Below are 26,583 nucleotides of genomic sequence, written 5' to 3' on the forward strand. Positions count from 1 at the left end.
GTTTCTAGCAGTTTGCGGACCTGCTTTATGGCCAGGTAGGTCGGTTTCTAGCAGTTTGCGGACCTGCTTTATGGCCAGGTAGGTCGGTTTTTAGCAGTTTGTGGGCCTGCTTTATGGCCAGGTATGTTGGTTTCTAGCAGTTTGCGGACCTGCTTTATGGCCAGGTAGGTCGGTTTCTAGCAGTTTGCGGACCTGCTTTATGGCCAGGTAGGTCGGTTTTTAGCAGTTTGTGGGCCTGCTTTATGGCCAGGTATGTTGGTTTCTAGTAGTTTGCGGACCTGCTTTATGGCCAGGTAGGTCGGTTTCTAGCAGTTTGCGGACCTGCTTTATGGCCAGGTAGGTCGGTTTCTAGCAGTTTGTGGGCCTGCTTTATGGCCAGGTACGTTGGTTTCTAGCAGTTTGCGGACCTGCTTTATGGCCAGGTAGGTCGGTTTCTAGCAGTTTGCGGACCTGCTTTATGGCCAGGTAGGTCGGTTTCTAGGAGTTTGCGGACCTGCTTTATGGCCAGGTAGGTCGGTTTCTAGCAGTTTGTGGGCCTGCTTTATGGCCAGATATGTTGGTTTCTAGCAGTTTGCGGACCTGCTTTATGGCCAGGTAGGTCTGTTTCTAGCAGTTTGCGGGCCTGCTTTATGGCCAGGTAGGTCTGTTTCTAGCAGTTTGTGGGCCTGGTTTAGGGTCAAGGGGGGCCGGTTTGTACTGCTGATTTCCATCATATTACTGGAAACTTTGCGTGCAGGAATCACAGCTGCATGCAGCCTCCCTTACTTCTGAAGATGCTAGAAAACATCACTATCTTACCATGTTTACACCACCGAGACCACTTTATGTGCGCCACTTAAAAAGCAGGTTCATTAGACATATAAATCTCATATTCTACGTTTTATTTGTAGCGCTATTTCAACCTGACAAGTAATGCGGATGTTTGTATTTTGCGCGGCAGAATGAATTACAGAGAGCAATAAACTGAAGAATGGAAAATGCTGGAATTAATCTCAGACAGTTATTCATTCTGGGTTCATTCCATTTCATTGTGTGTTTTTATTTGGTTTTATTACATTCCAGAGGGGATGGAATCACACGCAAGCCAGTACTGAACTGCTAGGCCGCATCCCCTCTAATTGAGAAAGGGGAGAACACCCCCTCAAGATATGGTCTTGTAGGGCCACATCAGTGAGGTGCAGGACGACCTCCTAGAACCCCCACCTGGGCATGCCCCTCCCACTAAAGACGACAGCAAACACATGATGGAAAATCATGATTCAATTAATCACATACATTACTGATTGGCCACTATGGGTTATTCCATTGTTTTTTAGCTTGTCTGTGCCACGCCAGGGGCTAAGACTGAGCTGCACATGTCTGGGCTCTCGTTGCAATGGCGATGAGGAGCAAACCAAAGTGGAATGGGCCCTTGCCCAGAGCTTCTGGCAGTGGTTCATGCCAATTCTAGTATTTCCATCCACTACTTTCGTGCGTTTAACTTACTGCAGGTATCATCCCATTTCCAGAAACACAAGCCCTGAATCTTGAGGCACGAGGCAGCAGGGCGAAAGCTTGTTTTTTAATCATTTGAATTCCCTTTTTTATTTAGATTGAAGCCTATCAAGACATGTTTAATAAATTCGACCACGTCCTAGGGAATGACTGTCACTACTTACTATGGTGACAAATGATTAAATTATTTACTCAAAATTCCATTGCTCTCAATCCAATATTGTTTCAGTCCTTACACTAGGGGGAGAGTCCACCTCCCTCACACAGGCACTCCAGGGCCCCAATGAGGTACCTGGGAAATGTTTTAACCCCTGCATCTAGGCCCATCTCTGCGATTAGGGCTATCTTGGACCATCATGGAGAAGGAGTAGGAATTTAAGAGTTAAACATGGAATAGTGAAATCAGAGTCTATGCTGAGCTCCTAGTAAGTCATGTAAGCATTACTTCCTCATCCATTTCCTCGTTCCATTCCTTACGCAATGGAGTAACCTAAAGCCATGCTTAGCTTGAGTGACCAGAACAGACTGTACCAAAAGGCACATAGACAAGACATGGTATTAAAGAATCCTTATTCATATTTGCTTCATAGTGGAAAGAATTCTAGAACTGAAATCAACAGCACCAGTAGCCTTCAACTAAGTGGATGGTCAACGTTGAAGTGTCACTCCTGTGCCCGCCCCACACATCTCAACCAAAGAAGCTCTCTGTGTCTCAGCATGACCCAAGTCAAGTCACGGTACCCTGCACCAGAGGGGACAAGGAATGTTTTGTAACGTTTATGCCAGCATGGAAAAGGAAGATCTCGCCTTACATCTCAGAGCAGGCGTAGAGGGTTTGAAAACCTTTCTTACCAAAGTTCACAAAATAGGGAGTAACCACTGAAAGAAGCCACTCTTGGCAAATGCCCTTCTAACAACCAAAGAGTGAAGCATAACCTTTCAAAGGTGTTTCTGTAAAGCATCCACAGCCAAAAACAGATCCAGCTAGGAACCAGGTTGTACCGATCAGGGCGAGAAATGGCAAACTTTCTGAACAGTGTGAAGCATAGTGTTGAAATGCATACACAAGTCACATGTGCCTCAAAAGGCTTTAATGTCAATCTGATGAAAACAAAGGCTGGCTCCAGAAAACCGGAAACTCCTCTTGTAGGAAAAAACAACTATGCATCACATCTGCTGACACTGGAGCTAGACCCTTGGGATCACATCCTCCACCAGCATGAAGCACAGTCACAAGAGTAAGATCTGCTTCTAGAGCTCTGTGATGCAGTAACTAGCCTGATCCTTTGATATTGAATGGAACATCCAATCATCGAATTACTGATGTAGGAGAATGTCCATCTTGTGTAACACAACCACCAAAGAGCCAATACCGTGCCACGGATCCTGAGTGCAGACTTGAGACCAAATGGCAGGACACAACATTGGAAATGCTGAGTCTGTTCTGCAAATCTGAGCAATATCTGATTCTGATTCATAGGAATGTGGAGATAGGCAACATGCAAATCAAGTGTGGCCAAGATTGCCCCCATGTGAAACAAAGGAATTCTTTTTTGAAGGAAGCCCATCTTGAAGTGCATTGCCCACACTCTGTTCTCAGCTCTTTTTAGACCAACTACTGGGTGATACGCTCTTGTAACTTTATTAACTAGAAAAAACAGCCTAGACTCCTGTGTAATGTTCTAGAGGAACTGGAATCACTGTTCTCTTCAGAAGTAACATAGTTGTAACTTCTCCTAATGCCTGCCTTTTGGAATCTGCTTCTGGGATCAGGTATAAGGATGAATTCAGAATCTGGGAACATGGAGCCAACGTTTATAACATATCCATCTCGAATAATACCCAGCACCAACTGAGCTGTCTGCTTCCCGCAATGGGCAGGAAGTCTGGGATACAGCCACCAAATCAATCTGGATTCTCCATTGTACCTCATGATCAATGTTGTCTGTTCAGAACAGAGGAAGGCTGAGCTGTGTTAGTTTTTATCTGATGTTCTATGCTGGAAACACTTGCAACAGGAGGTTCTATATGTGCAAGAAGAGTGTCTGTTGTTTATCAGCCTCCAGAGAAATGTGAACCAGAGGCCTTTCCCTTATAAGGCAATGCATGCTATATGTCTTCAAAGGATGTCATCACGCCTAAACCAGAGGGTCTCCAAACAGGATGATTCCTACGCAAGGGATATTTGGCAACACCGTCTTTTCATCTCTATTACTTTCCAGTCTCTCATCCACATATGCGTTCTTGTTACCACTGATGCTAAAGCACAAGCTATATCCCAAAAACATGATCATTGTTGCATTTGAGCAAGTAGATCAGAACAGTGCACTCCCTCCGTAATCCTCAAAATCTTTCAGCAAAATTGAAGTAGTGTAAGCTGTGCAGGTGTCTGCCCTTGTGGCCTAATTCTCTGCATACGCTTCCAAGAACCATAGCTATTGGGGAGGTTGGGGGTGTAGTGGGGCCGGGACAGACTTTAATTTTGTTTGTCCCCTAAAAACAGGGTTGGATTGGGATAAAAAATAACCCCGGGCACCCTAAAAAAAAAGTGGATGGTGGCAGGGTTTGGTTGCAGAATAAAATGACAGACTGCACTTCATCCTTAGTTGAAGTGTTCCTGTGACCTCTTCTACACTGGTCTGACCACCAGAAAGGTTAAGGTGCGAATGCAAGAACATATCAGTACTTTAACAGCCACAAATATCACCTCTAGACAAGTCCAACACTGTAAAGACATGAGGCCTGGCCCACCTATGCATTTTGAATGGACGGTTCAGGAAACATTCGACCAGGGGCTAAATGGAGTGGAAGCCGCTTTAGCACAAAGGGAGGCTCGCTCAGAGGAAACTGATAAAAATGGCCTTAATAAGTTAATTGAGACCATAAATCTGAGCCTTGTTGTCATCTAAAGAGCTAGATATTGATTTCTGGATGCTCATTACTTGTGTTATCCATGTTTTTGCTACCGATTGAACTATACGTTGATTTTTGTGTCAAATTGGACTTAGGGTACCCCTTTATTCAACTTCCTCCCTTGACTCCCCTCTGTTTTTAGGCACTTTTGCCTTACATTATGAGCATGGTACGTTGATCACGAGAGCACAAAATGTCAATACATACATTGTTGGAGGTTGTGACCGCTGCATCTTTACTCTATTGTTCAGTTTGTTACAGTAGCCGGTACCACAGTCAGATGAGTATGTTAGCATTTAAAATGGAGTCCTGATTTGTGCAGCCATTTGGCCCTGGTGCCCCCTTAGACGTATGTTCCAGGTGCATTTCAGATGAGCTGTTGTTTTAAGAATACGCATTATTTTAAAAAATGTCACTCAGTTATGTGATAGAGGTTAGACACATAATATGAGAAGAAGAAGCAACTAGATACAGCATGTCCACGGTTTGATGGGATAATTGACCGGGTTAAAATGGTGCCCATTTTCACTCCACGAGCTTCGGCAGCATCCGAGATGGAGCGAGATGGGATTGCTGGTCGGGTAGTCCGGGTAGTAATTGGCCCACAAGAAGTTAGTGGCCTATATCTATCGGAAGATGGTTTCCTGCAGGGATTCCATGACATGGCGGAGCCACTTGCCCTGCAGGTAAGGAGCAAGGGTGAGGGGCGAAGGCTCTTCAACAAGTGTTCTTTGCTTTATCACTGACCTTTAGTGGGAGCCGACCAGGAATAAAAACGTATCAGATTGGCATGTTCCATCATGGGTGAAATCACATGATTACTTCCCTGACAAAGAAATGGTGGTAATCTATGCATTCTCTGCCATTTGGCTTTTGCTTGTCGACTGAAACAGGACAGATTGGCATGTTTCATCTTGGATGAAATGACATGATTACTTCTCCAATAAAGAAATGTTGATTATCTGTGCATTCTGAATCGTTTGGCTATTGTCTGATTCCTGAGGATCTACAAGTTTCTTTTTCCTTGCATCACTCAATTGAATATAAGTTCTTCTGACTATAAAAGACCTTGTGAACGGTTTTTGGTGGAACTATAAGCAGAGTGAACTCACATGAGTTGTTCATTCTAGTGTTTACTGGTATGTACTCGCTCGATGGACATTTAGGGCCTGATTACGAGTTTAGTGGTGCGGCGCCGGGTTCGCCCCACCGCCGCACTGCCAAACCCATGGTCGGGCCTCCAGCCAAATTACGAGTGTTTCTTGTGTCTGGTGGGCTTTGTGTTTATGTTCTCTCGGCGGTGCCCTGAAAGTGGGCATTGCAATGGGAATGCCAAAAACTGTTCCTGCACAGCATGGACTGAAAAGTTCATGCCGTGCAGGAACTGGGGTGCATGCACACAGAGGGGCACATGAAGGCACTTAGGGGGACACAGTGTAGTTCCTTTAAAGTTGAGGTTATGATGGCCAATGACCTCAAGCCCCTGATGAGATGTACCTCATCACATAGGATGACTTTTAGGAGTGCTTAGGTGGTGTTTTAGAGGTTATTGTGCAGAGCTTTGCCTCCATCCAGGTAGGAGAAGGCCAGGGCTTGCGTTACCATTCAGAGGTTAGATTCAAATACAGATAGGAACGTTTTTACCTTTTGATAGAGCAACAAGTGGTTCCAGGCTGTTGAGGTTTTTTTGATGATGTGTACTTTGTAGGAGAAGTCTGTGTCAAGGGTGTATCGGAGTGATTATACAGTGACAGTATGTTATGCTATGTTATGTGTATGCGTAAAGCTCACGATCACCCACAAGGGTATCTTGGTGCTGTGCAGGAGTATGTGCCTAGCCCTGCCTATGATAGGTTGGTTCAATGATAAGCCAGGTCTTCAGCTGCAAGCGGGATTCATTCTGATGTGAAGTAGGAGGTCATTCCGCTCTTTAGGGGCGATGTAAGAGAACGCTTGTCCTCCTGATCTGGTTCTGTGTATGCGTAGGATATGTGAGTTGGAGTACGGGGGAGCGGAGATGTCTCGGTGGTTGGTGAAAGGAGAGGCGACTGTTCAGGTAGGTGGGGCTAGAGCTGTGTAGTGCCTTGCATATAAATATGAGAAGTTTGAATTGAAGGTGTTTGTGTATCAGGAGCCAGGGGAGTTCCCTGGGATATGGTATGATGTCAGTTCTATTTGGGAGGCTGAGGATGAGCCTGGCTGCTGAGTACTGGATTGTTTGTAGTCTTCAAGTGAGCTGCTTGGTGATCCAGGTGTGGAGGGTGTTGCCATAGTCTGACTTGCTGCTGACTGGGGTTGGGTGTCTGAAAAGTTTCAGCGCTCCATCCATCATCTCCTTGTGATTGCTTTGTTCGCCCTAAGTAGGTAAGGTATGCCTTGATGTGAGTCCCTAGCTCACTTTGCCACTGGATTCAAGCTAGCCTGGCTGATGAGGACTATTAGCCCGAAACAGGTCCCAGGATGCTTGTTTATGGTCCAGGATGGACCTGGTTTGGCAGTTCGGGCTGGACTGTTGACAAGAGGCACAGTGTCAAGACTGATTTGCATATAGCTGTGTCTGAACTGGGGTGGCGAAGTGAGCTAAAGAACGATGATGGATTCAACCCAGATCTGTGCCTGGGGGTGAGTGTCTGAAAAGTTTCAGTGCTCCGTCCATCATCTCCTTGTGTTTGACTAGGGCAAGTGTGACCGGTTTTTGGGTGTTTCTTTAGAACAATTTTAAGATCTACCTCACCACCTGCAGAGTGTGAAATTAGGATGCAGTGACATCGTTGTTGTGTGGTCTTGTCCAGTTTGCTGTTGATGATTAGATGTGGAGGGGGCAAGGGTCAGATGGAGCCCCCGAGTGGATGGTCTTCATGGTAGCAGCGATTTCGGTTGTGAGGTCAGGCCATGAGGTCAGGGTTCATTCATCGCCCATGATGAGAAGTTCAGTTTCAATGGTACTGGGGTCTGGCCAAGTATGATACGATACTACATACACTGATGTGAAGCTACTACCGGATTATGTTATTGGAAGTTATCATTTGATGCCACATAATGCTACGAAGATTATTTGGGAACCTTTTATCAAGATTACTGATATAAACTTTCCTTGGATGAATTAAATCTCTCAAACCCTGAAGAAGTGAAACAATTTCACGAAAAACGTGTTGGATGTCAAATCCACTAAATGTTGATGAAGATTTGTAACCCAATATATGATGTTCTCCAAAAACGATTATCATACTACTAATTGAAGATGAAATGTTTATAATGTCCGTGAAAAGGACGCACAATAAAATAATGTGCATGGATACTCAAGATTCAACATGTGACTTTCTTAGCGCATGACCCAATGTATAGAGAATTCCCTGAGAGGAAGAAAGGGAACTGAGAATCAGCACTGGGCATGTTCTCTATTTTTCCTTTTTTGTGATACATATATTTAAACCAAAAAGTATGTTTTGCTTCAACAAGCACAGCACACTCTGTTTGTCACTGTAGCCTCCAGCATAAAGGAAACAACTTTGTGTCTAGATTTGTTTCTTGTGAAAAAAACACTGGGCCCTACCATGATGTTGAGTGGACCGCCATGCATCCAGTGTATCGGTCCGACCACCGGATAACAATACGGGCAGGCGGAGCGATTTGGGCAGGGGGCAAGGCCCGGTGCCTCCGACAGCCTTAAGGAGCCCGCAGGGGTGGAGGTCGTAGCCTAATCCCTAGGATGGAGGCGTACCTGCAGAGGCACCACCATAGAGATTAGAATGTCCCTTTCCCTCAGCCTTTACATGGTGGTCCCCGGCAAGTAAAGGCACAAGGAAAAGGACATCCCCATAGGCCTCTGCTATGGGGCCAAGGGGGTCACGTTTGGTGCCCCCCAAAAATCCATGTGCCATTCAGCACATGGTGCCTGGCACACGGTGCTTGGCTATTTATAAAAAATATAAATTTTCCAATTGCAGCGTCCGACTGCCATCGTAATGACTCCCCCACTGTCACTCATACTGAAGTCTCAGCCAATGGCTGAAGTGCGCTGAACTATTGCCCAATGCTGTATGCTGTGGTGGGCAGAAGAAAAACGTGAATGACACAACAACAGACCAACGGATAAAGAGGTCTGGCTGAAAGCCCCTACAGATAAGTGTTAGACCTGGCACCATTGGCATGGGTCTCCCTTCCATTTTGTGACTTTGCCTCCTGTGTTTGTGCTGTGTGTTGGACTCCGTTTTGCTGGTTTAGATGCTTTGGGCACTTTGCCATTGCTGTTCAGTGCCAAAGTGCAAGAGCTCCTTTTGTAAATTACTGTTATGGATTGGTGTTTCCATGATTGGCATATTTGATTTACTTGTCAGACCCTAGTATAGTGCACTGTGTGTGCCCAGGGCCTGTAAATCAAATGTTACTAGTGCCATCCACAGAAGCAGCATGTAAAATGTAACTCTGGCCTGCCATTGCAGAGCCTGTGTGCAGTCTGGGACTGCCATGTCGACTTGGCAAGTGCACACACTTGCCAGTCCCTAAACCTTCCCTTTTCTTCATATTAGTCACCCCTAAGGCAGGCCCAAGGCACCCCTGTGTGCAGGGTGCATTGTATGTGAAAGGTAGGACCTGCCCTGATGTGTGTGGCATGTCTTGATAGTGGAATACTGCCAATTTCGTTTTTCACTATTGCAAGGCTACCTGTTCCCATAGGAGAGAATGGGGAGTTTGTTTATAACATCTTATACACATAACTGGCCCTGCAAACAAGTTAGAAAATTAAAGTTTAGTATGCCTGAACTCAGAATGTTAAAATGCATCTTTTAGTGAGGGTGATTTTTACATTCTGTGTTTGAAAATACCACATTTAGAAAGTAGGTATTTTCTTGCCTAACCATCCAGTGTGCCTCTGCTAGGTTTGTGTATTGCATGTCTGGCTTTTGGATGACAGGGGCTGGACAGGGGCAGTGGCTCCAGAAGTCTGATGAGTCAGGGCTGGGCTGAATAGACCTGGGCTGCATTTAGAGTAGGGGGAGGAGATTTCCTTTTCACCTGAATGGGCCTGGTCTGCCTTCAACAATGCTGTCTCCACCTCCTGCCAGGAAGCTGCACCAGTGAGGACAGAACTTGTTTTGGCTGGGTACAGACACTCTCTGCCTTCAGAGAACAAACGATTTTGGTGTATAAAAAGAAGGGCCCATACCCCAGACTTTTAGATCACTTCTGGGAAATCAAGAAGAACCTTTGCCAAGGAGAAGAGCCAGAGAAGCTGAGGAGGAATACTGCCCCTGTGCTGTTTGCTGTCTGGGGTTGGCCTATAGTGGCTACTTGCTGCCAAGGAAAGGAGAAAAGGACTTTGCTGCTTGCTTTGTCCCCCTGCTTGAAGAAAAGATCTCCAAGGGTTTGAACTGAGCTTGCCCCCTTTCTAGAGGTCTCAGGAACAGCAACTACCTCATTGTGTCTGTGGGCACCTTCTCTGATCGTCGCCGCAGAAGAAAAGGGTAACCGACTCTGTCATCCAGTCTGTCGCAGGATTTCGTGTTCTGAAAGCACCGCCGAGAGCATCACCTCGCTCCGCAATGCAACCCTGGTCTCAACGAGCCGATGCTTGCACCGCGTCCTGAGGGTACCGCACACCGCAACGCTTCGCTACATGCTGCAAGGACGTCACCGACTCCGTCGCTGCCTGACCCGAACATTGACCGACTCCGTCGCCGCACTGTGACCTGCCAGCACCGTCTCACCCTTCAACGCAAGCCCTGGTCTCACCGACTCTGTCAACGAGCCGCTGCCTGCACCGAATCGTGAGGATATCGTCCGCCGCAATGCTTTGCATCACAACACAACTGCAACGTTTGCCCTGACTGACTATCACCAACGTGTTGGTCGCAACAAGAAAGGTACTGTGTCTGAGTCTGTCGACGCTTTAGCTGGCCCGTATTGACGCGGTCAGCTGGAATTGTTAGACTCTGTCGTATTCAGTATCGCGGTGAGCCCCAGGGGGACCTACAGAGTCAGAAGAACTGTGTTTTATTGATTTTCCCACAATTTAAAGGTTATTTTGCACAAGTACTATTTTTCAAGAGTATTGTATGTTGGATTCTTATCGTATTTGGTCTTGTTGGTTTAGATAAAGATTTACTATTTTTCTAAACCGGTGTGGTGTCCATTTGTAGTCTTTTCACAGTATTACTGTCTGTGTTCATAAATGCTTAACACACTGCCTCTGAGATAAGCCTGTCTGCTCGCGCCAAGCTACTAAGGGGGTGTGCAGGGGTTATTTTAGAATTGAATCCCCCTTACCCCAACTAGAAGCAAGGGTCCCTATTTGGACAAAGGTACCTACCTCTGCCAACTAGAGACCCCATTTCTAACTGTAAGTATATTAGATAACAGTTTAGTAAAATTAACAGGTCTGCACTAATGCCAGACCTATATAACACTTGTGGAAAAATGAGTTTCGAAAGCTATCTTAAGGATATTGTTACTTCTGGTTGAAAGAGCAATTGTGTTTCTTAAAATCGAAAACTGTCCATATGTCATGCGCCTCTCATTTTTGTAGAAATAAAATACATAAAAATGTTGTCGTTTAGAACTAGTCCCTTACCATGTGGAAGTGTAATCTGGAGGGGCCGGCTGGGGCTCTTAAGGTTCCACACAGTCAGACTTCCATCGGAGTGGCTGCACATGAACTGTCTTCCTTCATGGTGCCAGCCCACAGAATGAATTGCCTGAGAGAACAGAAAAGACACAGATTTAGCTTGCCACTGGCAGAGAGAACTGAGAAGTGAAGAATTCTCTTTGGATGACCCTTGCCCTCTCAGGCTGTGGTGCATTCTATTTACCAGGGTAACCTTTTTAAATGCTGAGGTCGCCATAGTTCATCAGTGGAAGATTCAGGAAGTGCACCTCTTAGCCTCAGCTCCTGATTTAGGGGTATGTGCATGCAGCATATGGCAGACACCTTCTTTTTAACAGGGCGCATATACACGGTTATATATGTACAGCCACAGAGCAGTGAAATAGTTTACAGAGAAGGCAATGTATAGGATAAAGTTACCTGTGGGGCGTTAATGTTACTCCGAGTTCATAGCTTCCACTATCGGTACTTGTTCACCTAGGGGCACACTTAGTAGAAAACGCTTCTCTACATGTTGAATAGCGCTTTGCGTGACCTGTACCATGCATGCTGGTGTACATCATACGCAAACACGCCCCTTCACCTGCCCAGGTGCTCAGCGCACCCCGTCTGATAAGAGGAGTAGGTCAGTGCTTGTTTTCTTCTTATGGCTCAGGGGTGGTGGGAGGGGCTGGTAATGGGACACAGACTACATAGGAGTAACAGAGTCAATGTAAAGGTAACTTTATCCTCCCCTAAGTGTGGCCTCTCTTCCATTCTCAACCTTTGGGGTAATCCCACATTATGGAGAATCGACAGAGGGTAATAGATGTTAAGGGAAGTTCTAGGGACTGGGACTGTGCACCTGCTTAATGGTTGCTCCACGCCGCCACTGCCACTTACTGGGACCTGGGAGGGGAGAGGGCTGCAGGGGATGGGAGCTGAGGGGGCGCGGGAGGGGCGCAGGAGGCAGGAGAGCGGGAAAGGCGAGTGGCGATGATTAGGCATCGGCTGCTAGCCCAGCCTTTTAGCTTACCCAGTCCACAGTATGTTTTGTTTCATCATTCTATGCCCTTGCATATATGTGTGCATGTGTTTGTGTGTGTGTGTGTATATATATATACACACACACACACACACACACACACACATATATATATGTACACACACACACATATATGCACACACACACATATATATATATTTATATATATATATATATATATATATATATATATATATATATATATATATATATATATATATATATATATATATATATATATATATATATATACACACATATGACACATTTATATATATATATATTTCGGTAAGAGCGAGAAAAGGCGGGAAAAACACCACAGACCCAGAGATTGATTCAGCAAATAGAAAATGAGAAAATATGGCAAAATCGGTTAAGTCAGATAAAGAAAAATGGCAAAGTAAACAGGGCAAAAGCAAGGCAAAAGATAAATACAGCAACAGGGCAGTGATCAGAGGTAGAGAAAATTGAGGCAAAAACAAAAAACAGTGGCACAGAAAACAGGGCAGAAGTAAAAAGGGCAGAAGGAGGCAAAAGAGAAAAAGGCAAAAGAGAGCAATAGCAGTAATCAGTCGAAGAGAGAACGGTGGCAAAACAGAAGTCAGTGGCAGAGTAAACAGGGCAGAAAGAGGCAAAAGAGAAGCAGCAAAGATAAAACTGGTGACACAGAACACAGGATTTAGATGAAGAGAAAAACAGTCTCAAAATAAAAACATGCCAAGAAGGCTTGGGAGAAAGACATTGTGACAGAGAGAGAGAGAGAGAGAGTCATGCAACCACTTCATGTGCCAGAATCTGCAGAATATCTTTACTAGCCACTCTAATATTCTTGTGTGTTATTTTTGGGTGGAAGACATGGCCCTGCTGTCAAGTACTATAGATTCAAATTTGCCAAGTTACAAATTAAAACATGCAGTTATAGATTACACCTTCCGCATTTAGATTACACATTGTCCAGATTTCAATGCACCTCCTCTCTGGCAGTCAAAACCAAGGCGGCCAAGGCAATGCACACAGCAACAACCTGGGGGGTTATGTGCGAGGCTCCTCCAATCTACACAAGTGACACATTCAGGGCTCCAACGCTGCTTTGTGGAGACTCCTCCTGGGCCGCAGCTCCTTCTCTCAGCCTCCTACAAGCACCTCTTTTACAGCTCATATTGGCTGAAGGTGTGAGAATTGCTTGGGGGCTGAAAGTTAAAACTGTAGGGGCGCTAAAGTGCTGGACAAAGGGCCTCCCGCAATGTCTCTGAATGGGCAGCCGAGCAGGCGCCTAATTGCAGGACACACCTGCAATGTCTCCTTGCAACTGGGACAAGAGGAAGTGCCCCCCTCCCCTAGGCCTCCCCACATCATCCCTGAGAAGCCCAGGGAGGGGGCCTCCTCCCACGGGCCCAATTGCAATTCAGTTGGATCGGCAGGGTACATGATGACCGGTGGGGTGTGGCACTGGTGGCACTGGTGCGGGCCCCATGATGGTGGGCTGAATGCGAGGCCCTGGGCATCTGCCTACACTGCCCATGCCTATAACCAGCCCTGCTTGGTATCTTTTTATTTGTCCATCTGGGGGGAAACATTTTTCCTTGAGTAGAGGACCCTCTGCCTGAATTCAATTTGAAATAAATGTAATTAAAGGTGTAGTGTTGTCAGTGTCAGAACTGGGCGCCACCGGCGGTGGTTTACCTCTGTTGTCTGTGCCCTAACTGTGATCCTCCAAAGTGAATAAGTACAGCCCTTCAGCTCTTGACCCCCAGTGGTAGTGAGGCAAGCAGACCACGCCTTCTCAGGAGGGGAGCATGGGGCCAGAGACTGCTGTGCAACAGACACTATAACTACTGTCCAACCCCTGCGGCTTTTGTGAACAAGCAAAACCCTCTAATATACTCCCAAATTGAGCACTACACCTAGAAATAGCAAAGGAATATGTTTCAGTGGTTAGATTGTGTAAAGTAAGTGCCCGGGCCCTCGCCAAGAGGCCACTGCAGCTTGCACCAGCCAATTGCTCCAGTCAGCACTGCCTGCGACAGAACCAGCACAACTACTAACTATGGAACTCTACACCGGCACAACCAGGGCACAAGTCGGGGTACACTCAGGTACACTGCGTTCACCCACTCTTTTCACAGGGTGGATGCCGTCTCCCCTGCCAAGAAGTTGGGCCCCACAGAAATATGTTGAACTTGTCTCGGTGTAATTTTCAGACACCGGAACACATCCAGCAGTGCCTGTACGGTGTCTGCTTTCATTTCCCAGCAGCACCGTGCAAGCAGCCAGGGAGCTTTTTTCACCTCCAGCTGGGCCAAAGTTAAGGGGCCATCAGGCCTCCTTTTGTTTGCATATCCTGACTAGAGGTGGCCTGGAACCTCACACTTAAATGTAAATGCAACTGAGGAGAAACAAAGGCACACATCTTGTTATCTCTTCACAGGTACTAAGAGAGGCATCTTTTGCCTTTGTTCAGTCCCTGTATATAATAGATGCATGCACAGTCAGGTGTGTTGGTCTGTCCCAGTATTTACACAAATAACAATTTCAATAGCACTATTTTATTTATTTGATAGCGCTTTGCAACCAAGGCAGGGTGTCAGAGCTCTTTACTTAACATACACATTATACATGTGTAAATCAACGTACAAGAAGAGTTACATGAGACAGTGAGGGTTACAAGGTGTAGGAGTCACATGTCCTTCAAACCTCGACTACCATCATATTGTTCGACTACCATCATATTCACGGGGCAGGGTGGACATATTAAACAGATGGAATATATTGCGGCTCCTACACTCTATAACGAGCTTTGATAGCATTAGCTCTGCAGATCTCCTCTCTATAGAGTTTCAACCAACCAACAACCCGCAATGTCCAGAAGCAACTAAAACAACATGGAATTCTAGCGAGGTAGTTAATAAAATTATGAAAGAAGTACACATGTTTAAACATTGGGGGATAAAATTGGAAGTCGAACTAAAACCACCTTATCCCACACCTGTACGGATGGTACACCTAAGAATACCCCCCAGTACTAAAAGGAGCCAGGAGCAGTACTCCTGGAGCGCATACCATTTGCACAAAGCCTTTTGCCTCAAATTTAGATTTTAGGGAATCATGTCTTGCTATGCTGACAACATCACAAAATTGGAGGCAAATACAGCGTACAATTACAATGGAGCAAACAAACTGACAAGCGGAGAGAAGTTCACTGATGGTACCGGCTGAGACCAACAAAATTAGTAGATGTAGTTGAAACATCAATGGCTTAGCCAGAAAAATCGAGGACCATGAGGTACTGCATTATCTAAAAACATTTGATATGATACTACTCCAAGAAACCTGGGAGGACAAGGCCCTTGAGATTCAGGGGTACACCTCCCATTGTGTTCCAGCAACAAAAGGCTCCCTCTTCTGTTCGGGGGGCCTAATGAGTTTGGCGTCAATAACTAATATAGGAAAACTCACACCTACAGAGGTCCAAATCACACCTCCAAGTTTCATTCACGCAGTAATGACAACACTCGAGTTTATCAACGTATGTCAGGAAGTAATAATAATTAACACCTATATCCACCCTAAACAAAAGTCGAAAGCAGCTAAGGAGCTAATTGTAGCAATGAAAAGGATTATGGATGAGCAAGACACCGATTACATCATCTTGGCATATGATTTCAACATGTATCTCATTGGCTCTGGAACAGACGAAGCCCTTGTGCAAGACCTTACTGTTGCACGGGAAATGCCGAACCAGGGCTCCCCAAAAACCCAAAAAGCCACAAAATGTTCAAAACACCTGCTCCAGCAACTTGAATATCTAAATTTAAGAGCATTGAGCGGCCGCTTTCAGGGGGATAATCCACCAGCCGCCACGTTCCATTCATCAAAAACATCCTCCCACTTAGACTTCACATTTTCATCTTTAAACATGCTTGGCAAAGTCGCAACTTTTGGAATAGACAACAAGGAACATAGCGATCACTTGCCTCAGGAAATGACGCTAAAAGGCCAATACAGTCTTCACATTAGAGTCATGCAAAGGGATCAATGTAGAAGGAGCCTCAAATCTCAAGCGATTAAGGTGTAATCCCAGTAACATTGATGCAATATCATTTACGGCTAAACCATTGTACATCCAAGGGGTAGGTATCCCAATACAACCAGTTGAAGCGTGGCAAAAATTTACTGTGACCTTAGGCAGAAAATTATGGATGGGTACAGTGAAAAAGTCAAGTCAGCCTGGGGATGCCTTGATACAATTATCAGCCCAGAATCCAAAGAACTCAAACGTACCATATACCATACACTAAGACAGCTGCTTAAAAATCCATTAAACTGGGACCTGCAAAACGCTCTACGGAAAATTAAGGCACTAATAAAGAGGAAGAAGTGGAAAAAGGAAAAGATCAAAGAATGGCAAATTATGGGCCAAGCTGCTCCATGAAGCCAAACAAACAAACACCACCAGGTTCTGGCAAAAAATTCGTAGAATCAAACATTCAAATCACCCTGGAATAAGCTCCAATATAACGGAGGACGTTTGGGCTGGATACCTCTTCAACCATTTTACCACAGCTGGAAACAAAGGCAAGGCAGACAATGAAATGGGGAATATGATAGAGAACAGTGGTGACACTAGCAGGGCAAAGACAGGGTATAGCCACATAACAGTCAACCACCATGATCCCCGGCGACCCGGGGGAAAGCTCACATACTTCATCCTCCGCCAAAGAAGAACATTATGGTCCAACGCTAACTGACAAACTGACATAAAGAGGCAAATAGCCAGGGCAGACCTAGAGGCGCCCCAGGTCCAAATGGCAGTCCACCAATGCTGTATAAACATGATGTGGAGTTTTGGAGTGAAGCCCTATCACCTGTCTTCAAAGATATAAAGGATACAACAACAATCCCGGAGTCCTGGATAGGATCCATTATCAGTTCAATTTTCAAACAGGGCGACAGGAAACTTCCAAGTAATTACTGGCTAATTGCCCTCATTAACGTGGAGGCAAAATATTTTGCAGGAACAATTCTGGACGAGGTAACATCGTGGGCAACCGAAAACTCCATCATTCCAATCAATCAAACAGGGTTTTGCCAGGACCAAGGAACCACAAAAAACATCATAGCATTAACTTTGCTAATGGATGCAGGCCAAAACCCCCTTATTCCTTTGTTTTATTGATTATACTGCTGCCTTCGATCATGTTGACCGAATTAAACTTTGGCAAAAATTGGAAAGTTGGGGGGATACCGAAACCACTTCTCAACCAACTTAAATTGTTGCACACATACACCTGGATTAAGATCAAACTAGGAGCAGGAACGCACCTTTCCAAACAAATCCCGACTTCTAAAGGGTTAGAACAAGGTTGCGTACTAGCGCCTTTATTATTCAATCTTTTCCTAGCAGATTTGCCAGGCGAACTGGACAAGTGCTCTTCTCATGATCCAAAACTGGGGAACATATTGCTGTCAAATTTGTTGTATGCGGACGATCTGGTGTTGATAAGTCGGACCCCGATTGGCCTTCAACATCTTTTGAACGCAACTTATACCTTTTCAAAAAGGAATTCCCTGCAAATAAATCTTCAGAAAACTAAGATCATGGCAGTAATCTACTTAAAAAAGAAAAGGATTAATTGGCATTTAAACGGACAAGGCTTGGATTCGACAACCTGCCACAAATATCTGGGAGTACTTATGGACCATAAAACCACATTTAAACCACAGCTGGAGTCTCTTCGGGGGAAGGGAACTGCGACTTACCTGGTGATGAAAGCACTGAAGGACAAACTGCCCAACTTAACACTTGACCCCTTGCTACAGGTGCTGCGAGCAAAATTGCAGCCGGCTCTAACATATGGGAGTGAATCTCTCCAAGGGAAGGATGCCGCAGTCCTGGACATAATGATAGCCAACTCCTATAGAGCAATTTTCCACCTGCCAAAATACGTTTCACCAGCACAAATATGGCTGGAATTTGGACTTCAAAACAATAGGTGGAAAGAAGGGGTGTGTACGTAAGTAGTTGGCACAAGATCCGCAGCGCACAGGTTGGTTCATTATTAAACTCCCATGTCTGGCTCGAGTTGCTCCCACACAGAAAATCTCCAGCTAGGGACTATCTGTTTGACTCGCTTAAAGTACTGGGATTGTCGGATCTCCAGGGAAACCCTACTGACCATTCGTCTTTTAAAAATCAAGACAAAATCAACACAAATCGTATCCGCCATAGAGGAGAAGGAAATACTTGCTAACAGGGCACACGGTTGGATAATGCTTAACGAACAAGGAATACTGCAACCGCAATCTTACCTCAAAATTGAAGTCAAAATAAAGAAGAAAGAAAAGTTCTTAAAGCTACGACTTGGCGTTATTCTGATTAGCCCTCACCTGCCACCCTGGGAAAGGAGAGACAATTTGCAGTCCTGTTGGCTATGCGGAGTCGGTAAGGAGGACATTATCCATGTCATCCGCATCTGCCCCAATTTAAAGGACATTAGATAAAGCTTACTACGGCCTTTTTTTAAGCAGCACGGTATCTGGACCTGCAGGCAGGCAGTAAAGCTGTGCTTCAACCCCGGTAAGACACAGCCAAATTGCCGGCTTACAAAAATTTTCGACTTAGTAACAGGGAGGTATAAAAATATGTTGCATGCACAAACAAATGCAGTGGGTCAGGGTACTGCTTGATACTAGCTCAAAATACTAAAAATTATAGCTTATAGATTACTGTTGTCCTGATTGATGATGGTAAGATGTGCAAAAGAACCGCCTGAAATAAGACTTCTAGCGCTAGAACCAGCGTCCTTTCTAATTTAGGATAATTAAATCTAGTTTAGTTCGTCTTGAAGCACCAGCACCTCAAGATCCATCCAAGCCAGGACCGGTTTACCTGATCCTGAGGTGTTAGCATCTTAAGATCTGTTCACTCAATGGCAATAATGACCAGCCTACTGATCCTGAAGCATAGGCATTGTCAAATCAATCTACGAGTACTATACTGTCCTGTGTAACCTTCTATAAAGCTCAAGAGTGGAGTCCAGGATAAATACGATCAGTGTACTTGATTTCGAAGCACAAGCACTTTGAGATATGCTCAACTAAGGCATCATGTCCAGTTTACTCGATCATGAAGCACAAGCACTTTAAGATCTGCAGGCGCATACCATACTGAACTTTGCAATCTTAAACAATGCCAAGAGTGGACTTTAATAATGCTTTGCTTCTGCAAACTGTTGCCTAATCCAGGACAGTTACAATCAGCTTACTTGATCCAGAAGCATAAGTATTTTGAGACTTGCCCAACTCAAAAAACTATGTCCAGCTTATTTAAACCTGAAGCGCAAGCACCTTAAGATCTGACGATCATATTATACTGATTTGTGCAACTTTAAACAATGTTTAAAAGTGGATTTAACACTGCTTCGTTTCTGAACATTGTTCCTTAATTCAGGTCAACTACATACAGCTTGAAGCACAAGAACTTTAAAATCTACCTGATCGAGGACAATTATAATCAGTTTGCTTGATCTTGGCACACATGTAGTTTAGGATTTGCAGATGAGTAACAAATTGAACTGGGCAATTTTAATGTGAATGTTAACATTGTTTTACTGTTGCAAAGGTTTTAATTAATCATGCATAATAAATTTACCTTACCTTACCTTACCGGTCCTTCAAACCTAACTATGGTCTTTTAGAAGGAGTAAAATCTATGGACGGCAGGTAAGAAAAGAAACGCTGTGTAAAAAGCAGTACCCCACTTTACTATTTACATAAAATAAAAATCTGCCATCTGCGTGTTATATGGTGTGCTTTTCAGGAGACACATTTAGCTTCTATACTACTTTGATCAAATCTGGAACTTTACAAAACAAAGATTTCTCCAGCAAGTGCATTCACCACCCGAGTTTTCTCACCATTATACTATTCCCTGAGATTTACTGGGCACCTTCACAGCAGATGCCTTAACCCAATAAAAAAAAAAAAAATGTAGACTTTGCAAGCAGTTAAGCATAACAGATCTACTACCATGCTTCTGCTTGTTGCCAGTTTCTATGTGGCAGGGTTTAAAAAACATAAATGTATTAGTCGAGGCCCAGATTTTGCATCTGGATTGCACAACTTTTTTGGCTCAACCCCAACTCCTAATCTCATTTGTTAAAGCGCTTAAATGTACTCATTATATATACATGATAAACATATGTGTGAGGTCTTAATATCTGATGTCACTACCAGTGAGGTCACTTCCTGTGATGTCACGTGCAATGTCATGCATCGTGACATCATGTGCTGTGATAGCATGCATCATGATTTCACTTGCATATTGCCTAACCTGGTTAGTCCCCCCACATTTTAGGACTTGTGCCCTGGGCATAACTATTAACCATAAAACCCTACAACTGTGACAATTCAGACTATTCTAGGCCCCTAAAGGTGTTGGAATTGCTTGGAAGGTAGTAATAGCCATATTAAAGTATGTTGAATTAATAACCAACTATTGTTGTGCTCGTGTCTGTATTACACAAACAGCTCCACCATGTGGCATACTGCTATAAGCGCCAGTGTTGACAATTAGGTGCCAGTGCCGAGCACCCGAAACCACCAGCTCAATTTAAGCACTGATACATTTCTACACTTGTACTGGATTTCTACAGAGAACCAATTTGGTTTCACTAGCGAGCGTGCAAGCAGATTCCCTAGCTCTGAGACCGGCGGGTCAATCCTCACAAATATCCCAGCTCTGAGTCTTTCCAGTTATGGCATTATCCAACCCACTTCAGTTCACTGTGGGAGGTGCTTGTGAGAGTTCTGAACACAAGCGGAGAGATAGAGTGAAAAGACTTACTGAAGCCCGCCCTCGTACTGCATGCATCATACGGTGGTAGGTACACAGGCCCAGCTTCACCCTTGACGATTGGGCGACTACAGGGAAACCTCCCTCTGCCTAGATCATGATGCCCTGGGCATCTCAGAATTTGGGAAGCTTACATTAAACTTTTATCAATTAGGAGAGCCTTAGGTCTCACCTTTTCTGCATGACTTAAATGCACTAGTTAGGTAGGGAGTCCACAGCTCTAAAAAGGCCTGCGTACCAATATTGGCCATTTTCCAAGGTTGAAACATGTTGGCACATGCAATGGTAGTCTGACTCATCATTGGTAGATATAACCATTAACAGTAGGAGTTGTTTAATCAAATCAAGGGTACCTTGTAACAAAAGGACACTTTGGGGTATGCCCTTAGGTATTTTCAGACATCATCTGGACCCCTGTATTGTCCTGTTTCAGAAGAAATCTAAGAACTCACAGTTTTTGGTTGAGCCCACTCAAGTAGTACTGTCCAACTTTACTGTGGGGGGTCGCCTATGGTATAGCATGCCACGAGAAGTTGTGGGTGAGGCGACCCCTCAAAGATCTTGCTTGATGTAGGACAGAGTTAGCGACATAGTTCAGAGCTTCTCCAGTGATAGGACACAGACCCAAGCACCTCTTTGTGACTTGCGAGAGTTCAACAGTTCCCGGCTTTACGAAGGTACTTACCTGGGTATTGATACTGGGATGCAATGAGTGGGTGTGCGGGATTCTTGAATTAGATGTAGGAGGTAGACCAGACTTTCTCAGATTCCCACATCATGTCAGTGTCAAGGTCGGTAGCTCACAGGGCTGACTTTGCTCTCTCTGGGGACTATTCTGGGTCACAGGAATATTTTTGGGAGAGTGTGCTTGTTGGCATAGTCAGAACCAGTCACTCGTAACTACAAACTACTCAGGTGTATCATTACACATCTTCCATGAAGAATGGCTGATGGGAGGTTGGATCAGGGTGGCCAGGGCTTCAACTCTGAATTCGGGTCAGCGCTGGGTATGCTCCTCATTGCGATCTGTGATTTCTGAGGCTGGCCACATGATGCTGGGCACAGTGGCTGAGCTTCTCCTTTATGGCACTTGTCTCCCTGCAGGGGCCAGACACTCCTTCCCCTATCTCAGCAGGCTGCCATCTGCAAGGTCAAAGGGACACCTCTCCCAAGCAATACTGATGGTTCCAGGCTTCACCTCCGGAAGACTGGCTCTCCAAGACGCCAGCCCTGGATCTCAGGATTTCTTTGAGTACTCTGTGGACTACCACCTCTTTTGGTCAATGGAGAAACTAGATGTAAGTGGGACACTGGATTCCATTTTAGAGTCATTTTCCAGACAGGGAATGTGGATCACACTATCCAAGGCTAGGCATTGTATTGAGACAGTTTTGCCCTGCATTTCAACTCTATGGAGCTGATATAGCCCCAGGTGAGGCTCTTCTCTGCAATTAGTGATGAGGTTGTCTCCAACTGAAGCATCACAAGAGCAGCACATTTAAGTGTGAAGAGCTGCACCCGTGAGGAACACTAACACAGTGCATCTGAACTGTAGTCATGGTAAAATGGGGCTCTTGTTATAGGGGCCAATAAAGGTAGTTGGGGAGTGATCTACATTAGGATGAGGTCATGAAATAAAATATGCTTCCTCAATATCATGCCTTCCCAAAATATTTCCATCGCTGATTTATACCTTGAATTAACCTAGACGATATGGAATGCACCAACAGTGACCTTCTATGTTTGCAACCAAGTGAAAGATGTTAAGTATAAAAAGGAATGCGCATGTTGCCAACCCAGGATGGTGGCCGACTCGTGCAAGAGTTTACACTTTGAATGAGAACAAACATGAACTGACTAGTGGTGGCAAATTTTGAACTTTTAATATATATAGACGCATACCACAAAGATCCTTGCTTCCCAATCTTTGCTTTCTGCCTGCTCACGTCTCACCCTGCTTGAAGGCGGCTTCTTCTATGTTCATCTATAGATCCGTGTTTCCTTTGTTCATTACTCCAGACTTTGGAAGGTTTTCATCTATGGCGGCTTTCGCCGAGAAGTTCTGTGCCAGCATTTAAAAGGATAAGAACATTCCTAAAAGGGTGGTATGGTATTGTGTTTCAGAATGTATATGAAAAACTTTTCTGAGCAGAACTGTATTGAGTTGTGACATTGACAACCTAATGTCCTGAAAAACTCTGAACTAAGACATTGTTTGTGTCCATAAAGCCATTCTGCACGCTGTCTTCAATATTCTTTTATTATCTGGTACCTTGGGTGTTAAATATGACACTAAAGTAGGCTTTTGAATCTATGTTAACTAGTGATATGTGTTACAGGAGACTGACTTGATATCCATACAGCACACATGGCTGCAAAATCTTGTCTGGCTCTAAAAGATATATCGTAATGGAATACTCTAAGGCCGGTAAATTGTAAATGATTGCTAAGTTAATGTTGTCTTTGTTTACCTGTTGGTGGAGCAGAGATATTAAAACCGTAGGATAGGAGAAGAATCCATGCCGGGTCCAAACTAGGTTGCTACACAGCATATTCATCTTTTCCCAATGCCCCTTCTCGCTGTGTCCTCTGCGCCTGCATATACCAGCCTCCTCTAAGAACCAAGTGGACAAAAAGGATCAAAATCAGAGTCCTGACAACCCTGTAGTGGAACCGTGAGTCGTACAGCACTTACGGCTCTACCTGAAAGATTTCCTTTACATCAGAAAAAATCTGTTGACTCGCCTCACCTTGCCCAACTTCATCCCTGATGTCAGAGCTCAGAGAGATAACGTGAATCCCCCCATAACGTCAGTGTCCGGGGCTGTTCTTTCCAACACAAGAACACAAGCAATGCCATTGTTTGCTAATTCACAACCGCCATCTTCTGCATTGTTGCACCAGGGGCCACCTAAAATGACCCCACTGGTCTAGACACGCTCTGGAAGTCAGTGCAAGGTCTGGGCGGTACATTCAAGCAGAGCGCTAAACAAGCTGGGTGGCAGGCACAGTGCTTTCCCCGAAACAGGATAAATGCCTGCTTATGACTATTACAGGGTATGCTGCCACTACAACTTAATGTATATGTCTGGAACAAAGACTGCAGTATCATGTCAGTTCAAGGCACGCTTTGGTGCTCCTCCAGACCGAAGAGCAAGGCTCGGGGTCTCACAATTTACAGGATCACCTGGAACACAGCACGCAGGCACGATGGCCATGATCTCTAAGCCACAGGATACCAGGATACCAGATATCACCCAGCTGGGTTAACCAGGGCAGAAGTTGCACATAGATTAACATGCAGGAGAGATTCCCATCCCTACAGTTATCATCAGGATTAGGTAACGATCGGAAATTATATGTAATCTCAGATCCACTTAGAAATATAAAGCATGTAATATAAAGTAATTTAGAATTAGGATGTCATTGAATTAGATGAACTAATTAAATTGTAATTTTACTTAGTGTAAATGGAAGTGTTAAGTTTGGTGTTAGTAGGTGCTATATATTTCAATGGAGCTGGAGGTCTATCATAAGTCGAAAGAGCACCGGCCCTGTCAAACTCGCAGTTCTACCACTCCCTTGAGGGTTGGAGAACCTGCTGGGTTTCCGACGGGAGAACCTCAGCTGTCTCCGCCATTGGAAACCTTTGATCGGGGGCTGTTAGATGTCAGCCGAAGGACCTTCACATTGAGGTACCCGGAGACAGTAACAGAGAGAGAACTTGTGTGACTGGATATTCAAAAAGCATAATTCTCTGGGTGGAATATGTCTTAGAATAAAAACTACTGGACTGCTGAGATAACTTCTGGATGTACCATTTAAAAAAATTTGCATGCAGACAGATTAAAAATCGCTGAAAATACGACCTGATTAATGCATATCTCAAGAGAACTCAGGACTTCATTGATTCCATGTTCCAAATGGAATCTTCACTCAAGATGCTTTTGAATATCCAGCAGTGTCAGCTGTGCAGCCACTGAGCAAACAAGAGTATACCACCTGAGGAAGGCGGAAGCCGAAACACTGTAGTGGAAATCTGCAAGTGCAGCACTGAAGAGTGCCACCAGCACACCTCTAGGAACGGAGATGGTCATGGGATCCACCAGTACTTCTCTAGGAACGGAGGTGGGCATGGGTTCCACCAGCACTCCTCTAGGAATGGAGGTGGGCTTGGGATCCACCAGCACTCCTCTAGGAACGGAGATGGGCATGGGATCCACCAGCACTCCTCTAGGAACGGAGATGGGCATGGGATCCACCAGCACTCCTCTAGGAACGGAGGTGGGCATGGGATCCACCAGCACTCCTCTAGGGATGGAGATGGGCATGGGATCCACCAGCACTCCTCTAGGAACAGAGATGGGCATAGGATCCACCAGCTCTCCTCTAGGAACAGAGGTGGGCATGGGATCCACCAGCACTCCTCTAGGGACAGAGATGGGCATGGATCCACCAGCACTCCTCTAGGAACGGAGGTGGGCATGGGATCCACCAGCACTCCTCTAGGAACTGAGGTGGGCATGGGATCCACCAGCACTCCTCTAGGAATGGAGGTGGGCATGGGCTCTGCCAACACTCCTCTAGGAATGGAGATGGGCAAGGGGTCCACCAGCACTCCTCTAGGAACAGAGGTGGGCATGGTATCCACCAGCACTCCTCTAGGAATGGAGGTGGGCATGGGATCCACCAGCACTCCTCTAGGAACGGAGATGGGCATGGGATCCACCAGCACTCCTCTAGGAACGGATATGGGCATGGGATCCACCAGCACTCCTTTGGAACGAAGGTAGGCATAGGATCCACCAGCACTCCTCTAGGAACGGAGATGGGCATGGGATCCACCAGCACTCCTCTAGGAACGGAGGTGGGCATGGGATCCACCAGCACTCCTCTAGGAACAGAGATGGGCATGGGATCCACCAGCACTTCTCTAGGAATGGGGATGGGCATGGGATCCACCAGCACTCCCCTAGGAATGGAGATGGGCATGGGATCCACCTGCACTTCTATAGGAACAGAGGTGGGTGTGGGATCCACCAGTACTCCTCTAGGAACAGAGATGGGCATTGATCCACCAGCACTCCTCTAGGAACGGAGGTGGGCATGGGATCCACCAGCACTCCTCTAGGAACAGAGATGGGCATGGGAACCACCAGCACTTCTCTAGGAACTGAGATGGGCAAGGGAGCCACCAGCACTCCTCTAGGAACGCAGGTGGGCATGGAGATGAGATCCACCAGCACTCCTCTAGGAACAGAGCCACCAGCACTCCTCTAGGAACAGAGATGGACATGGGATCCACCAGCACTCCTCTAGGAATGGAGATGGGCATGGGACCCACCAGCACTCCCTAGGAACGGAGATGGACATGGGATCCACCAGCACTCCTCTAGGAACAGAGGTGGGCATGGAGATGAGATCCACAAGCACTTCTCTAGGAACGGAGGTGGGCATGGGATCCACTAGCACTCCTCTAGGAACAGAGGTGGGCATGGGATCCACCAGCACTTCTCTAGGAACGGAGGTGGGCATGGGACCCACCAGCACTCCCCTAGGAACGGAGATGGACATGGGATCCACCAGCACTCCTCTAGGAACAGAGGTGGGCATGGAGATGAGATCCACCAGCACTTCTCTAGGAACGGAGGTGGGCATGGGATCCACTAGCACTCCTCTAGGAACAGAGGTGGG

The 26,583-nt window shown here is 45.5% G+C and overlaps 1 protein-coding gene across 8 annotated transcripts in view; it reads right to left on the bottom strand.

Annotated features, from left to right (window-relative positions):
• The window catches only part of STXBP5L (syntaxin binding protein 5L), a 1,956,595-nt gene that overhangs the window by 903,094 nt on the left and 1,026,918 nt on the right, over positions 1-26,583 (bottom strand). For all 8 annotated transcript variants that reach the window (XM_085621040.1, XM_085621038.1, XM_085621036.1 and 5 more), the window contains exon 8: positions 10,979-11,102. In XM_085621040.1, coding sequence (XP_085477166.1) covers positions 10,979-11,102 — 124 coding nt within the window. The remainder of the gene's footprint in view (positions 1-10,978; positions 11,103-26,583) is intronic.

This window comes from Triturus cristatus, chromosome 8 (assembly GCF_964204655.1).
Source record: "Triturus cristatus chromosome 8, aTriCri1.1, whole genome shotgun sequence".
NCBI lineage: Eukaryota > Metazoa > Chordata > Amphibia > Caudata > Salamandridae > Triturus > Triturus cristatus.